Genomic DNA, 17,407 nt, shown 5'->3' on the forward strand with positions numbered 1-17,407 from the left:
CAGTTTGCTGACCCCATTCTCAAGCATATATTATAATAATAATAATACAATTATTTTATCCTCAAATCCTCTCTAAAATTAATATATATTTATCAAACTTTAGTTAAGTAACCTTTTTGCATGCCTTTAAAAAATACAGGATTTTAGATTGATTACTTGGATAAAATCTTATTGTACAATTGCCTCCCTATTAGAATATCAGACGTAGTTTGAAAGTGACAACAAAAGTCACAAAAAGTAAGCCTGAAAGGTGAGGGGGACTTACATCCTCCTTTTACTGAAACAGTTTTTCACTCTCAGAAGTGTCCCAGTTAGAATGATAAATCATGTGGTCATCCAACTGAGAAGGAGAGAGGAAGACAGCCTTGGTGCCGAGACGAAGAGCTGCCATTTCCATGCGTCCCTCTCTGCTTCTTCACAGCCAGTGAGCAGAGCCCCTTCCTTCTTCCTTCCCCTTCTTGGGGCTGTGATTTAGCAAAGTGCTGAAAGAATCAAACAGTAATGAGTGAGCAACACACTAACGTATAGAGCATCTAGAAACAGACATTGACTCTATATATATCCTTTTTGAGCTTAAATGTACTATATGGCTAGGTTCGTAAAGTCCATGCTACTGTGTGATGGTTTATGCAAGTCAAGAGAATGTTATATATTTTGAACATCTATGTACCATGTTCTGTTAAGAAATATATGTTGTGACACACCTAATTGAAGTTAATCCTCACTATAGTCCAGTGAAAAGTAGATTTTATTGTCTTCATTTTAGTTACAGATGATATAACTGTGTCCTAGATATGGTTTTGCCCAAGGTCATAGAGCCTGGTCCAGAACCCAGGTCTCCTGATTTCTGGTGCATTTATACTTTTACCTTTAACTATACATCAGCTTCATACTGCACCACTAACCCATGATAACACTAAGAAAGGAAGAGGTCAGCCCAATCAACCTCTACTGTTGAAACTGAGTCCCTGTATTATTAGTTTGTGTTGCCATTAAGCACCTAATAAGTTCTGGGTAAAATGTTTATTGAATAACAAAATGAATGAATAGGTCAATAGTACTGCCACAAGCCCTGAAGTTTTTTACTTTATATCCTCCTGATAGGTTTGTTTCATAGTTGTAGGTAATAATATTGACCGTGAAAGTCAGTGAAACACCATCCTCTTTCAATAGCCACACATGCTGCTGAATAATGGCAGTGAGTGACCAGCACATCCATATACATGACCTTTTCCGGTCTGTTGCCAACACTGCCACCCCATGCCCAGTGGCCCTGTTTGAAACAGTTGATTTCTAAAGAGTCAATTACTCTTCCACTTTCCATCGCCCTTGGGCCTGTTAAGACATGAATTTATTTTGAAAACTTCTTCTATTTCCTTCCATTAGGGAGAAGACTTTAAGATGAGTTGGATTTAAGTCCATTTTTCAGATCAGGAAAGTAATAGTAAAAACTCTTTGAAGTTTAGCCAGTGAACCACTGACTATACTTTATTAGGACCTTTAAAAAGATCTTTTTCATACCCAATGCATAAAGATCTTTTTCATACCCAGTGCATAATAATTGTGAGAAATATTCAAACATAATAAGAAATAAAGAACATGGAAAGTGAAAGCCACCAGGGATTCTATCTTCCAGAGAAAAATCCCTTTGAAACATTTGGTGCATAGGAATCCTTGGTCACTTTTAGGAATCGCTCTGAACCTAGAGGAAACAATAGACTATTCTTCTTATATTATTTCCTAGAATCCTACTTCTTTAGTTAAGTTTTTTAGGCAAAATCAGCTATTACTGACCACTTATTAGGAGAGAGGAAGTCATTGTTTATGCTTATGGAATAAGTCAGGAGTAATTTAAGCGTCTCCAAGCTAATTGGCTGTTGTCCTAGGACACCACTTAGTTAAGACATCAGCCGTTGACCATGCATTTGCCTGGTCAGCCCTCTGGTCCCTTGGCAGTCCTTGCTGGGAGAGGGGACCTGCAGTGCACTTACATGGTCTTTTCCATTTAGCTGCCTGCATGTACCAGGAGATAGTGCTGAGGTCTCTAATCCTTCAATAGCCAGTTTATGGTCTTTTTTCATATGAAAGAAAAGAAGAGGGTGGATCAAATGCTTCATTTAAAGGAAGACAGATAACAACCTGATGGCCATGGCCTGCCTGAGGAGAGAAACTCCCCCTCCTTGCTTTTTGAATATTGGGCTACCACTGACCTCATGCGTATTACCTATGCTTTGCTTTCTGGGGAAAAAAACCATAAATTATGTAAATTGTCATTTACCAGCTAAGCACGCAACCTCCTTTGTCCTTTGTAGAGCATTTGCCTGACAAGTAACAAGTAGCCAAGATTTACACATTTTATAGGTCTGAGGAGACAAGTATGGAGTCCAAAGATTTATGTTAACGTTTTAGTTTAGAAACAATTATGCAGAAATGAAACACAGATCTAATTTCTAATTCTAACTTTGATGTTTAGGGGGCCATCTTTATTTCACCTCTTACTCACTACTGCATCCCTTGGTTTTCATCTTTGGTCTTGTGGGAAGGACTCACTTAATATTTATCTTTAGCATTTTAGCTATAATAGCTTGTTGAGTTTTTTTGATTGGCTTCTGAAACACATACTTAGTGCATTAGGTCTCCTGAATCCTGTCTAATTTATTAAATATACACACATCCTCCTCCTCCTCTTCATCATCATCATCATCTTTGGTGTTGGCTGTATATTACTTTTTTAAATGTTTTATTGAAGTATGGTTAATTTTCAATGTAGCCTTACTTTCTGGTGTACAGCAAAGCAATTCAGTTTTGTTTTGTTTTGTTTTGTTTTTTTGCGGTACGTGGGCCTCTCACTGTTGTGGCCTCTCCCGTTGTGGAGCACAGGCTCCGGACACATAGGCTCAGCGGCCATGGCTCACGGGCCTAGGCGCTCCGTGGCATGTGGGATCTTCCCAGACTGGGGCACAAACCCGTGTCCCCTGCATCAGCAGGTGGACTGTCAACCACTGCGCCACCAGGGAAGCCCAAGCAATTCAGTTTTATATATATTTTTTCAGATTCTTTTCCATTATAGGTTATTACAAGACATTGAATATAGTTCTCTGTGCTATACAGTAGGTCCTTGTTGTTTATCCTGTTTTATATACAGTAGTGTGTATCTGCTAATCTCAAACTCCTAATTTATCTCCCCCCGCCACCTTGCCATCCCCTTCAGTAACCGTAAGTTTGTTTTCTATGTCTGTTAGTCTATTTCTGTTGTGTAAATAAGTTCATTTGCACCACTTTTTTAGATGCCACATATAACTGATATCACATGATATTTGTCTTTCTCTGTCTGAAGTCCTCCATTTAATATGATAATCTCTAGATCCATCCATTATATTACTTTTTATACACCTCACGAGAGATCATTTTCACAACTGGTGTGTTACAGCACCATGATTGAGAACCACTGTTACAGATGCATACGTCAGTCTGAGACACCTTGATCATGAGAGTCTTCTGCTAGGATTTTTTTCAGTGACTCTCCATTGCCATATAATAAAGCCCAATGGCTTAGTCAGGCCTTCATCCCTCTGAACGTCTGCCCCTGCCCATCTCTTAACTGTGGTTCTCCCATCCCTGCTTGTGCATTCCTTCTGCCCACGCTTCTCCCTGCCCACCCGCAGTTCCCCTCCCCTCTGCCTGTCAAAGCCGGCAGGAGTCCCACCTCTCCCACCAGGACTCCTCTACTACCCTCCTGCTCTGCAGCCACATGGCGTTCACGGTCAGTGCTGTTCATTTAACAGTCACATACCACCTTACTTGCTGCTTTCCCATGACTCCTGAGTTAGACCGTCAGGCCAGTAACAGCAGTAACCCAGTCTCAGTGAGAACCCACCACACCCATGCAGGTGTGTAAAGCATAGAGAATGGTGCTGAAAAGGTCCATGGCAAGTGTGCCTGTTCATTTATGGAGCACTTGATACATTTCAGGAGCTTCTTCTTATTCTAAAAAGAGTATGTATCCAGTGCAGTTCTAGGAACTTTTTTTAAATTTTTATTTTATATTGGAGTATAGTTGATTAACAATGTTGTGTCAGTTTCAGGTGTACAGCAAAGTGATTCAGTTATATATACATATGTACCTACTCTTTTTCAAGTTCTTTTCCCATTTAGGTTATTATACACACTGCTGTATTTGAAATAGAAAGGATTTTTTTAAATAAATTTATTTTATTTATTTATTTTTGGCTGCATTGGGTCTTCGCTGCTGCGCGCGGGCTTTCTCTAGTTGCGGTGAGCAAGGGCTACTCTTCGTTGCGGTGCATGGGCTTCTCACTGCAGTGGCTTCTCTTGTTGCGGAGCACGAGCTCTAGGTGCGCGGGCTTCAGTAGTTGTAGCACGTGGGCTCAGTAGTTGTGGCTCGCGGGCTCTAGAGCACAGGCTCAGCAGTTGTGGCGCATGGGCTTAGCTGCTCCGCAGCATGTGGGATCTTCCCGGACCAGGGCTCGAACCTGTGTCTCCTGCATTGGCAGACAGATTCTTAACCACTGCGCCACCAGGGAAGCCCAGAAAGGATATTTTTAATGCTAATCTAAAAGTAGATTAAAATCATTTTTAAAGAGATCACAAAGGAGGGAGTTAAGGTTGGACATATGCTCATATCTATAGCAGGGTTCCAATTATACTTATTAACTCACTTTTTAAAAAATTTTATTGGAGTATAGTTGATTTACAATGTTGTATTAGTTTCAGGTGTACAGCAAAGTGACTCAGTTATACATATATCCACTCTCTTTTATTTTTAGATTCTTTTTCCATATAGGCCATTACAGAGTATTGAGTAGAGTTCCCTGTGCTATACAGCCAGTTCTTATTAACTGTCTATTTCATATATAGTAGTGTGTATATGTCAGTCCCAATCTCCCAATTTATCCTCTCCCCTCTCCTTATGCCCTGGGAACCGTAAGTTTGTTGTCCTTATCTGTGACTCACTTTTGTTTTGTAACTATAGGAAATTCACTTTTATTTTTAACATATTTAATCCTCACTATCCTTGATGTGATGGTTACTACTCTGATCCTCAGTTTACAGATGAGAAAACTAAAGCACTGTGAGGTTAGCATGAATTCAGACTTCATTTAGTAGAGTTCATTCTCCTGCTCTTCAGTTTATCTTTTAATCCCTACGGCAATCCTTTGAGGAAACAAGGCTCAGAGAGGCTGTGTTTGTCCCGGCTCACATAGCCAGTAAATGGAAAAGGGATCTGTATGAGTCAAAATCCATTCTTTTTTCCACTCTGCAGTGCAGCATTCCCAAAACCTCTTTACAATTTGCTCTAAACTGTTAAATTGTGAGGAACTCTGATATCAGCTCAAAAATCAGCAGTTTACATAAAACTCAGTATTTGTTGCATTATCCAGGGTAGTTAATCTGTGTATGTTTCCTCTTGCCGCTATAACAAATTACCACACACTCGTGGCTTAAAAGGACATGAATGTATTATCTTATAGCTCAGGAGGTCAGAAGTCTGAAATCAGTTTCGCTTGGCTAAAATCAAGGTGTTGGCAGGTTTGCATTCCTTCTAGAAGTTCTAGGGGAGGATCTGTTTGCCTTTTCCAGCCTCTAGAGGCTTCTGGCTTTCTTAGCTCATGGCCCCTTCCTCCAGCTTCAAAGCACTTCCCTCCAACCTCAGATTCTGTCTTTACACCCTGTCTGACTCCAGTCCTCCTGCCATCGTCTTACAAGGACCATTGTGACCACATCAGCCCCACCTTGATAACCCAGGTAATCTCCACATCAAGATGTCTAACTGAATACCCTCTGCAAAGTCGCTTTTACCATGTCAGGTCAAATGTTCACAGGTTCCAGTGATACGGACATAGATATCTCTGGGGTCATGACTCAGCCTGCTTCAGTCTGCTAGACTGTGGGCTGACGAGCCTGTTTGTCTCCATTAGCACAAAGTAAAAGTCTGCCTTCTACTCCTCTTGCCACTATGCATGAGCTCTGTAGGCATCAATCTTATTTGTTTTTATTCTAAAACAAAACCTTTAAAACAGAAATGAGAGAAAAAGAGAAAGACGCGAGAAAGATTAACGTGAAATGAATGAGAGAGTCCACTCTGAAGCATCATTTCTGTTTCTCTATATGGCCTGTGTTTTATATGCAGGACTGTGTCCACCCACTGTACATACATATTGCTCACATCTGTATAGAGACTGAAGCAATCAGCACAGCCCCTATGTTCCCCCCTTGCTTGAAACTGTGATTATGTGGCCACTTACCTGTAAACCTTTTTTTCCTTTTCTTTTTTTTATTCAGGGTTACAATTCAGAATGCCTGTAGTTTAGCTATGTAAAAAGATATATGAGAGAAGAGTCCCTGCTGGTAATATTTAGGGAAAAAAAGAGAATTTTAATAACTATAAATACTTGAGAATTAAAATTTTCCTTTAGATTTAAACACACCACACAGGAAAGAATGACTTTGATCTGGATTAGGGGGCTGAATTCTGGCAGAAAGAGTCAATGTAGTCATCAGTTTTGTTACATACCAGTGACTAAACTGTAAATCCTCATGAGTTAGAGACCATCTTTATTTAAAATGTTGTATCCAGGGAGGAAAAAAATCTATTGGGATATTTATCTTAGTTTTTAGTAGTGTATTTCACAAAGAAATGGATGCTTGATCCTACCTCTAGAAGCAACAATAAATATCGGACTTCCCTGGTGGCGCAGTGGTTAAGAATACGCCTGCCAATGCAGGGGACACAGGTTCGAGCCCTGGTCCGGGAAGATCCCACATCCTAAGATCCCACATCCTAAGATCCTTAGGGCAGCTAAGCCCGTGCGCCACAACTACTGAGCCTGCACCCTAGAGCCCGAAAGCCACAACTACTGAGCCCACGTGCCACAACTACTGAAGCCCGCAGGCCTAGAGCCCGTGCTCTGCCACAGCAGAAGCCACTGCAATGAGAAGCCTGCACGCCACAACAAAGAGTAGCCCCCGCTCACTGCAACTAGAGGGAGCCCGCGCAACAAAGACCCAATGCAGCCAAAAATTAATTAATTAAAAAATAAATAAATGTCAGCAAAACAGATCAGAGTTCACATTTCACAGGTGAAGTGTTTTTGTTTTTATTTATTAGCAGAAAATTCTTTTTAACAATTGCTCTGAATTTTAGTGGGTATGCTAGCCCATGCTTCACGAAGTAATAGGAATGTTAAACCCAGAAGATATACTGCACACCCCTTGCACTTCCAGGGTTAAGAAAGCTTAATCGATATTAGATTAACAAGATAATTTTAATTCACAAAGTGGCCCATATAGAAATTCTGTTCTTATTTAATAATTTTGTTTAGTAAGTGAGATTCCAGTCCTCATTTTTTTTGTTGTTGTTTTTCTGAGCCTTCCTTCAGTTTGACTTAATTTTTCCCACTGTTACATACTAAACACTCTCTGATTACCCTTTGAACCTCTCAACCTCATATGTTGCAAAGTTACCTCAAATTCTGAAGGTCTAACGTCAAGCTCGATAACACACCTACCTGCCACCTTCCCCCGTAGACCTGGCCTTCCCTCGTGGACCTTGTGCTGTGGTAACACCATCATCTAGCCTGTTCTCCAGCGAGAAACTTGTGCCATCTCAGCCTCATTTGTTCTTCACACTCAGTCAACACCCATGTCCTGTTGATTCCACCTCCCGTATCTTCCCAACCCTCCAGTGCTCTCTTCCTCTCTCATCCTTCTGCCACTGCCTTGGTTCCAGCGCTCACAGCTAACCAAACTACTACAAACAGCCTTTTACTTGCTCTCCCTGTACTGTCTCACCTAACTCTGATCTGATGTTTCCCAACCTGATATCAGTGGTTTTTACTACAGGCCCTCTGTCAGACCTTTAAAATATTAATACGTGCTCAGAACCCCCAAATAGGGGTATGGCATGCGCTGTCGTTCAGACGTATTTGACAACGAAACCTTTTCTCCCTGGCACATCTATTAACATCTCACAGGGCGGTACTCTTTGGAACCCATTTTCCTTTGCCACCTGAATCATTTCTGCAAATTAGATCTTGTTACCTCCTACTTTAAAACCTTTAATGACACCCCAGGGTCTTAAGAGTATGTCCAGTTATGTCCAAGGTCCTTCACTGTCTGCCACTCATCCGCCTTCTCAGTCTCCTTTCCCAATTACACGTCCCCATGAACCCTAAGCTCTGCCTTCTCAGGACTCATTGGAGGTGTGTGAACATGCCGTGTTTCTCCATCTGTGCACACGTGGTCTGACTCTGCCAGCGCTCCTATCTCCCCGGCCAACCCTTTCTGTGTCACTTCTTCTGCAAAGCCTTCCCCATCTTTTCCATAAAGACTTGGTTGCACTCTCGTCTATATTCCCTCTTTTGTAAAACTGATCACACCTTAGGGTAAAGTGCAGTGACTGGACTGAGGCGTAGTGACCATCTTAAGTCATCTTAAGTCCTCAGCACCTAGTACAGTGCCTGGCACTCAGCAAGTACTCAGGAAATGTTTGATGAAAGAATGAATGAGAGAATGAAGAAAGGAATGAAATGAGTTAGAAGCTAAGCAGAGCACATCATGTTAAAACTGGCAACTTGACCTTAGAAACAGAATGTAGACATCACTTTGTGTTGGGGTCAATGTGTGACTCGAGGTACCAAGGAAGTGAACTCAGCTCTCAGTGAATTGAACTGTCAGCATGAAACCAAAAATGTCAAAAGATGCAGAATTTATGAATGTGCTGATCATGGGGAAATCCTTAAAAATACAGGACACTCAGGCCATTGTATTTTTGTATAGAAACGTAACTTTTACGTGTTCCTCATTTGTATTGTTTTTACTTTTCTTATAAAACTAATGAACCCATGACCTTATATCATGAAATATGCATGGCAACAAGGATAAGCAATATACATGCTCTTTTGGGTTATTCTGTTTATGGAATATATTTTAAAACAATACCCATTACCAGAGATCTACATCTTCCTACCACAATATTATTTTCAATGATGATTCATAAAGCAAACACTTTTCATGCCATTTTATTAAATTTCTCTTGCTTCTGCTTTCAAAATCTTTTCTCCTTTGCATTCTGCCTCTCACGTCAGAGCTATCAGCCTCACCGCGTAACCTTGACCAGTTCACAAAGTCATCACAGACTTTGGAACCTTTTCTAATTTGAGATTTCATCTTCTACAATTAAAAAATTTTTTTGAAAACCACCTTTTCCTCAGTGTACACACCAGGGAAACTTTTTGAGCGAAGCTGAGACAAGCGTTTAAAAGCCAAATCCCTGACGACATTAACCCAGCCAGAGGGTTGTCTGCCATCCCTGGAGGATCAGAGCACCCCGCAGAGCACGCACTGCAGCTGGCTGAAACCCACTGCCGACTTACTTAGAAGAGGCTTCTGGCTAATGATAAAACAGTCCGATAAAAGGTGGATGTGCAGCCCATCAGCTGGATGTTTGTTTTACATCTTTTCAGCATCTGGCTTTTTGGCCCTTTCGTTCATCCAGTCATCGGTTCAACAAACATTTATGAAGTGTACACTCTTTGCCAGATGCTATACTAGGCACTGGGGAATAGAAAGATGAATACGTTCCCTTTCCTCAAAAGTCACATAATCCTATGTGAATGCAGGGAGGCGGAGGAAAATAGCGGGAGCATAAGCAACCAGCCCTAACGGGATGTGCAGTACCCTTCCAGGTCAAGGTGGGGTGGGAGGTGACTTATACACCATGAGGCAGAGGGGTTAAAAGAGGCTTTCCTGAAGAAGTGGCCGGTGAGCTGGGCCTTCAAGGATGTCTTGGAAGTTTCTGGATGGACAGAGAGGTGAAGGGCATTGCTCCCAGAGTGAACAACGTGATCAAAGGCCTGAGCAGAGGAGGCATCTGTGGGCCCAGGGAAGGGCAGATTGTCCACTGCAGCTAAAGCACCAGCCCACAGCAGGCCGGCAAGGAACGTGGCTGAGAAGCTCAATGCAGGTCAGACTGTGAGGGCTCTGAAGGACATTCTCAGGAGTCTTACTTTATCTTTGGGTGTTGAGAATTTCCTGCAAGTTTTCTGTGTAGGTCAAACTTCAAAATAACAAGCTGATTTTTTTTAACCTTTCTTGCAGCTGTTTTGTCATACAGTTGGCACAGAATTCCATATAGTGTTAGGGGGGAATCATCTGAGGGTCTGTCCCTTAAATCAGGTCCTATCTGCAAAGTGACAACTCAGCTCTGTTATTTTTTAATTTTATTTATTTTTTTTGCGGTATGCGGGCCTCTCACTGTTGCGGCCTCTTCCGCTGCGGAGCACAGGCTCCAGACGCTCAGGCTCAGCGGCCATGGCTCACGGGCCTAGCTGCTCCGCGGCATGTGGGATCTTCCCAGACCGGAGCACGAACCCGTGTCCCCTGCGTCGGCAGGCGGACTCTCAACCACTGCGCCACCAGGGAAGCCCTCAGCTCTGTTATTTTAAGTGAGTGGTCACACTCTATAGCACATTACAATGTCACCCTTAAAATAAAACCAATTATTTTCATCCGCTCCTTAATTTGAAAGAGAGAAAAAAATTAACCTGCATTTTACCTTATTGCCACATTCAGTAAGATGCTTAAATCTGAACGCTGTTCATATTCACCTACCTGTTTATATTGGGAGCATTTATTCAAATTGGATGGACACCCATACACCTTATAAGATACTCCACGTAACCACTGGCTCTAACAGAGGCTGCTCTGGGTCCCAGGTTTTCCCCTCCATGTTTATTTTACTCCCATTGGAAATGATGGAGGGGCATTCATTTGGAGAGATGGTTCTCAATCCTGGTTGCATAGAATTACCTGGGAGGTTTAAAAAAAGAATGTTTTTTAATTTAAAAAATTAATGTCTGGGACATATATCCCAGAGTTTAATGGATCTGAGATGGGGCCCAGGACTCAGGACTTTTCAAAAGCTCCCAGGTGGTTTTAAAGTGCAGCAGGGGCTTCCCTGGTGGCACAGTGGTTAAGAATCCACCTGCCAATGCAGAGGACACGGGTTCAAGCCCTGGTCCGGGAGGATCCCACTTGCCGCGGAACAACTAAGCCCGTGCGCCACAACTACTGAGTCTGCGCTCTAGAGCCCGCGAGCCACAACTACTGAAGCCCGCGTGCCTAGAGTCCGTGCTCTGCAACGAGAAGCCACTGCAGTGAGAAGCCCGCCCATCGCAACAAAGAGTAGCCCCCGCTCTCCGCAACTAGAGAAAGCCCGCGCGCAGTAACGAAGACCCAACAACAGCCAAAAATAATTAATTAAATAAATTTTTAGAAATAAATCAAGTGCATCAGGATTGGGACCACCGAATAAGAGCGTGACAGCTGGGCCACAGCAGCGTTCTGACTCTCCTCAGGAGCACTGTACCACCATCCTCACCTTGACTCTGGGTACCCATCCCCCTTGCAGTTCTGACTCCAGCCAACTGATCACAGACCCCCATGAGTTCGGAGAGCCCACTGCTGCAGCACGAGAAGCTCCTACAGCACAAACGCTCAGCCTTTGTATACCCAGGCCTAATTTCTCAGCAAGCACAAGGGCAGCAGATTCAAGAAAAGGGACTATTCTTGAAGAAAGCAGAGCACTCCTTAGAGTTTTAAAATAAAATCCCTCCACCCGCAGAACAGAGTAGTCATGGTTGGTAGATTAGCTAGGGTTAGATTTTTTTTTTCTTTTCCCTCTTTCTTAGCATTTGTGCCTATGCCTCCTTTTTTCATTTTTTAAAAAATTTTTTATACAGTTTTTAAAGGTTACTTTCCATTTAGTCATCACAAAATATTGGCTATATTCCCTTTGTTGTATAATACATCCTGAGCCCATCTTACATCCAGTAGTTTGTATCTCCCACTTCCTCACCCATATATTGCCCCTCCCCCCCTCAACTGGTAACCACTAGTTTGTTCCCTGTATCTGTGATTCCGCTTCTTTTTTGTTACATTCACTAGTTTGTTGTAATTTTTAGATTCCACATGTAAGTGATTTCATACAGTATTTGTCTTTCTAGCTAGAGTTAGATGGACTAAAAATGACAGGACACCCAAAGGCATAGTGGCTTAGATAAGAGAGAGAAGTGTTTTCCTCTTATACACACACAGGCCATCCAGGGCCGGTATGTTGGCTTCACCCCCAGGAAGATAGGCTGCTTCCCTCCTTTTGCCTGTCGCCATCCAAGGCGGAAGGTTAAATTTTAGACATCGTGTTCAAATTCCAGCCAGCAAGGACGAGGCGGGAAGGGGAAAATGCCACATTTTCTTTTTGTGGGTTTTTCCTTGAAGTTGCACACAACATTCTACGTATATCCTTTTGCCCAGCACTTAGTCACGCGGCACCTTCAAGGGAGGTCAGCAAATATGGTCTGTATGCCAAAAGGTCTTGTGCCCAGCTAAAAACGGAGGGCTGCTTTGCCTACCGCAAGGGAGGAACAGAGTCCTGGAATGACAGCCTCCTGCCCCGCCTCGGGCAACTGGATGATAACTATTAAATTACTTGTAAGTGGTGTGTTTGATTGGGGTCCTGCTGAAAACCACTAACATGAGGTGATTTTTCTTGTATCCCAAATTTCCATGGGTCTTGCTCCCACCGCCCTAAAAAAACACCAGTCCTACAAGAAACGTGTTCCAGGGAGTCCTTCGGAAAACCAAGCCTCAAATCTACCGCCCCTCCAATAGGGTAGAGTGGATGTTTACACTTAGAGAGAGAGGAAGTGCTGCCTTCTCTGCAGGTTAATTCCTCCAGATCTACACTGGTGGCAGCAGCTCCCTCTTGCTCATTCTGGAAGCAGCACAGATTATTTTCACTGGGTCATAAATATGTTTAGCCCTCTATTATATAACCTTTTAAACCAGTTGTCTTGGGTGACTGCAAATCATAGTTTAGAACCAACTTTTTTTTTTTAACATCTTTATTGGAGTACAATTGCTCTACAATGGTGTGTTAGTTTCTGCTCCACAACGAAGTGAATCAGCTATACGTATACATATATCCCCATAGCTCCTCCCTCTTGCGTCTCCCTCCCACTCTCCCTATCCCACCCCTCTAGGTGGTCACAAAGCACCGAGCTGATCTCCCTGTGCTATGCGGCTGCTTCCCACTAGCTATCTATTTTACATTTGGTAGTGTATATATGTCCATGCCACTCTCTCACTTCGTCCCAGCTTACCCTTCCCCCTCTCTGTGTCCTCAAATCTGTTCTCTACATCTGCATCTTTATTCCTGTCCTGCCCCTAGGTAGAACCAACTTTCTAAGATTTAAAGGCCCGTGAAATTCCTGGGTGCTCTAGCTACATATTTGAGATTAAGAGCAGAGGGTGTAGAACTTGCTACAAAATTCATTTCAAGGAGAGGAAGCAAAATCCTTTGGGCTGGTTCCTGGGTATTCTTCCTTTTCTATTTTTTTTTTTTTTTTTTTTTTGTTCTTTTTTCGCTCTTGAGTCAAACCAAGGCTAAGGTAAGAATTAGCAGTCAAATGTGCTACTGTCCTATGCAGGGTCTGCTTTCTCTTCCTTCTCCAGTGTTCCAGGACCTGCGGAGGGGGCATCCAGAAGCGCGAGGTTCTTTGCAAACAGCGCATGGCTGATGGCAGCTTCTTGGAGCTTCCAGAGACCTTCTGTTCGGCCCCCAAACTGGCCTCCCAGCAAGCCTGCAAGAAAGATGACTGTCCCAGCGAGTGGCTGCTGTCTGACTGGACAGAGGTAGGTATGCTTCTCAGAAGGAGATAACAAAAGAGGCAGAAGGAGGAGAAGGCACCCAAGCTTATAGATACAGAAGGCGAGAGGAGAACAAAATAATCCTCCTAACACTGTGGAACAGAGTTTTGTTTTCTTAATTTTTATTGGAGCATAGTTGATTTACACTTTTGTGTTAGTTTCAGGTGTGCAGCAAAGTGAATCAGTTCTGCATGGAACAGAGTTTCTGTAAGCGCTGATATACCATATCGTGTAACTAGATTTTAACTAGGCTGCAGGGATGCGCGTTAAGCAGCCAGCCCTCACTCAACAGACAGAAGCAGGGAATTATAAACGGGCCCTTCGCGGAACAAAACCAGGCCTCATTCATTCGTACTGTTCGGGCCCGGGATTCTACTCAGAACACCGGGTTCTTCCGCTACCTTCGCTCCCGCCTCCTTGACCCCCCCTGCCTCTCCTACTCCCAGATGTTTCTAGTCTCTCCTCAGGAAAGGCAAAGCCTCTCTAGTTTTTCTCTTCCAAGTTACTGGAGAATGAGGCACATGATTTATTAGGAAAAGAAGGCCAAGGAAATCCTGCCTCTTTCCTGTCAGTTTTCTGGCTCCGGAACATCAACAGCTTCCCAGCCAGAGCAGTTGATTTCCCCCGTCGCCCTGCATCTGGGGAGATGGCTGCATCGGCATTGCCGTTCCTGACTTGCCTCGTAAGTTAGGGATAGATCCCCAACTAACCGACTTCTCTAAATCATTCCTACTTGAACACTAGCACGAACTAATTCATGGATACCCAGCTGCAACTTGTTTTCAGCCTCTCCTCCTTCTTTGACTTGCCTGCAACTCCCCCAGCTTCATGGGCCTATGTGTCTTTCATAGAGAAATCCCCCTGGCAAGCAGATACAGCCAAGAACAGAAGGACGAGGCCTGAAGTGAACATCTCCCAGGCAGAGTCGAGCCCCTCTCCTTCCTTGCATAGAAGCATCCGAACTGGCCTTGGTGATCTCACTGCCTCCTTTGCAGTCTGTCCGACTCTCAGGACAGAGCTGCTGCTGGTTAAAATACATCACAGAGGGGAAAGCTGCCTCTGAAAATTAAGATGCCATGTCTTTCAACCTACATTCTGAGAATTCTTGCCCTGTGTTTTGTCAGCCCGTGTAGAGGTCCATCAGACGGTACCTGCAAAGGGCACTGAAATTGAGAGGTAACTGACACACCATAGATTTTGTAATTTGGCAGTAAAATTGCCTTCTGATGGTAGCTCCCTGCAAATGGCTGAGAACAGAAGGGGCAATGATTGTTATTTCATCTTTTAGAAATAATTTTGTTTCGGAAGGATAAAAGATTAAATGTGTGGAATGAGCATATCTGTATGTGCATGTGTGAACATGTCAGTGACAATTTTTCCATGGATTGTTGATTTGGGGTGTGGTATCATATATGAAAAATCCTTAACAAAACTAGCAGTGCAGACGAGGGCACTGATGTATTTGCCAAGTAAGTGACTCTAGATGAAGACTTCCTCCCAGGGGCGTAGTGTAAAAGGCACTGCTCTTCTAAGTCTGTCGGTGATAGTCTTCCATGAGTGGGATGCTGAGAAAGGGACTTGTGTGTATGAGAATTGTCCTCCCAACTTCCCGGAGTTTGTGGCCTCTGAGCATATGGAACACAGAGGAAATCTGAAGGAGGGACCCTGTGATTAGGCACTAAGGAAAGGAGACTGCTGCAATCCCATGGGTCCCATTACGGAAAGGAGACCTTTAGAACAGTATCACGTGTAGTTAAGAGTTCAGACTCAAAGACAGGCAAACTTAGGTTCGAATCCTGACTCTGCCACTTACTAGCTATATAACCTGGGCTAGTTACTTAACCCTTCTAGGCCTTAGTTTGCTTAGCTAAATATTGGAGATGATACTAGTGTTCACTAACATGGTTATTGGGACGCTTAAAAATTAAATGATGCACATGAAGTACTTTGTGTCTAGTAAAAGTTAACCCTTAACTATTGTTATGATTTTCTTCCATCCCTCCTCATTGTCGGGAAAAGGAGAGGAAATAAAAGAAAGCACTTGACTGGCTGGATCCAGGATCATGACCAAGGCCTCCCACAAGCTTTGCTGGTCTTCCTAGGAGGTGGAAGTTACATTTGGGGAACTAGGTAGAGTTAGCCCTTATCCAGGGAATGTTACTAGGTTCTGCATTATCTGGGCTGATGAATGGAAATTCCAAACATTGAGAAGGGGCTGGGAATGGTGGGATTTTAGCCCCGATTCACCGGTGTTAAACTCAAGCTGATGCCATACGAAAGTGCTCCTGGGGGTGTTCACAGGGTTTCCAGTTGCCCCTATCATCCTAACAACCCTTCCCTTGGCCCTTCTGTCTGGGATGAGACGTGCATTCCACACACTCCCACAGGACTCCCCTTGGAGAAGGGAAAACCTGGATGATCTATGGGTGTTTTTCATCCTCAACTATCTGGGCGCAATCTCATGGTTACTGCACAGAATCCCTCAGAGACAGAATTAAGCCAACGTTTTAAACCCTTCAAATAAAATTACTTTCAGATCCTATTCCGAGGAAAGGCCTCTCAAAAGACCTTACTTCTTTTCTTTAAAAGAAACACTTGAATCTCTTGAAAGAGTTGGCTATTCATTATTTTTAAGTCATATTTTTACGGAAATTCCTCCCTCACAAAAATATAAGAGAAATTAAACTCAATTTTCGAGCTAGAAGGAACTTAGGAGATCCTATAACCTAGTTGTTCTTTTAAACATTAAAGCCACAAGACCCTTTTTTCCATTGAAATGTTATTGTGAAGCCAGAAATCTAAAACAGAACAAATCAGAGCTGTTTTGGTTGAAGTAGGTTGGGTAGGGGTCCCGGATCTCCAAGTGGTTGGGTCTCCAGACCACCTGAGAAGCCCCTAAATCACTTGTTCAACATAGTTAAAGAACACAGTTTGAAAATCCCTGCTCGAATATAGTTTCCCTGTTTTAGAGATGTGGAAATTGAGAGAAGTTTAGAAATTGAGAATTTTAGAGAAAGAACTAGACTTGACCAAAATCCTAAACTCGTCTTCTGACACACAGTCCATTTTTCCATTTTTCTACTTGGCAGCACTAAAATGACCAGGCTTTTAAAATTTCCAGGCTCTTTACCCCCATCCCACCTGATCCCTGGATTCGGTGCTGTCATTTACAATAAAATAAGGGATAGGTGGAATTTGGAATCCACGATCATCAGGGAACAAAAGCAACGGGCTTGATTCTCATCCCCGTTTTTTGCGTCTTAAATGTCTTTCAGGGTGGTGGATATCACAGTGCCTTGCATAGAATAGTTCATTTCCATGGGCTAGCATATAAAACTTAGATACATGAGATAATATTTTTTGGCTTCTACTGTCAGTTTTCAAGTTAACGTGGCATGCTGCCATGACCCTAGTTCAGGCCATTATCATCTCAAGCCTGGACTACCGTGGCAGCCTTCTTAACTGACATCCCTGTCTGCCATTCATCTCCTACTCCCATCCCTCCCAGACACTGTTGCCAGATTTACCTTCTCAAAATACCTCTTTCATCATTTCACTCTTCCCTTTAATGGCTCCTCATTGCCTTATGGACCAAGTCCAAACCTTCTGTCTGAAAATTAAAAGTCTCCAACATCTGGCCCCAAACCACCTCTTGAGCTCCTGACACTCTCCACTTGGC

At 43.1% G+C, this 17,407-nt stretch overlaps 1 protein-coding gene across 2 annotated transcripts in view; it reads left to right on the top strand.

Annotated features, from left to right (window-relative positions):
• Window positions 1-17,407, top strand: part of ADAMTSL1 (ADAMTS like 1) — a 468,923-nt gene that overhangs the window by 273,630 nt on the left and 177,886 nt on the right. For both annotated transcript variants that reach the window (XM_082657540.1, XM_082657541.1), the window contains one exon: window positions 13,534-13,713. In XM_082657540.1, coding sequence (XP_082513666.1) covers window positions 13,534-13,713 — 180 coding nt within the window. The remainder of the gene's footprint in view (window positions 1-13,533; window positions 13,714-17,407) is intronic.

This window comes from Grampus griseus (genome assembly GCF_964374135.1).
Source record: "Grampus griseus genome assembly, chromosome: 6".
In the NCBI taxonomy this organism is placed as follows: Eukaryota; Metazoa; Chordata; class Mammalia; order Artiodactyla; family Delphinidae; genus Grampus; species Grampus griseus.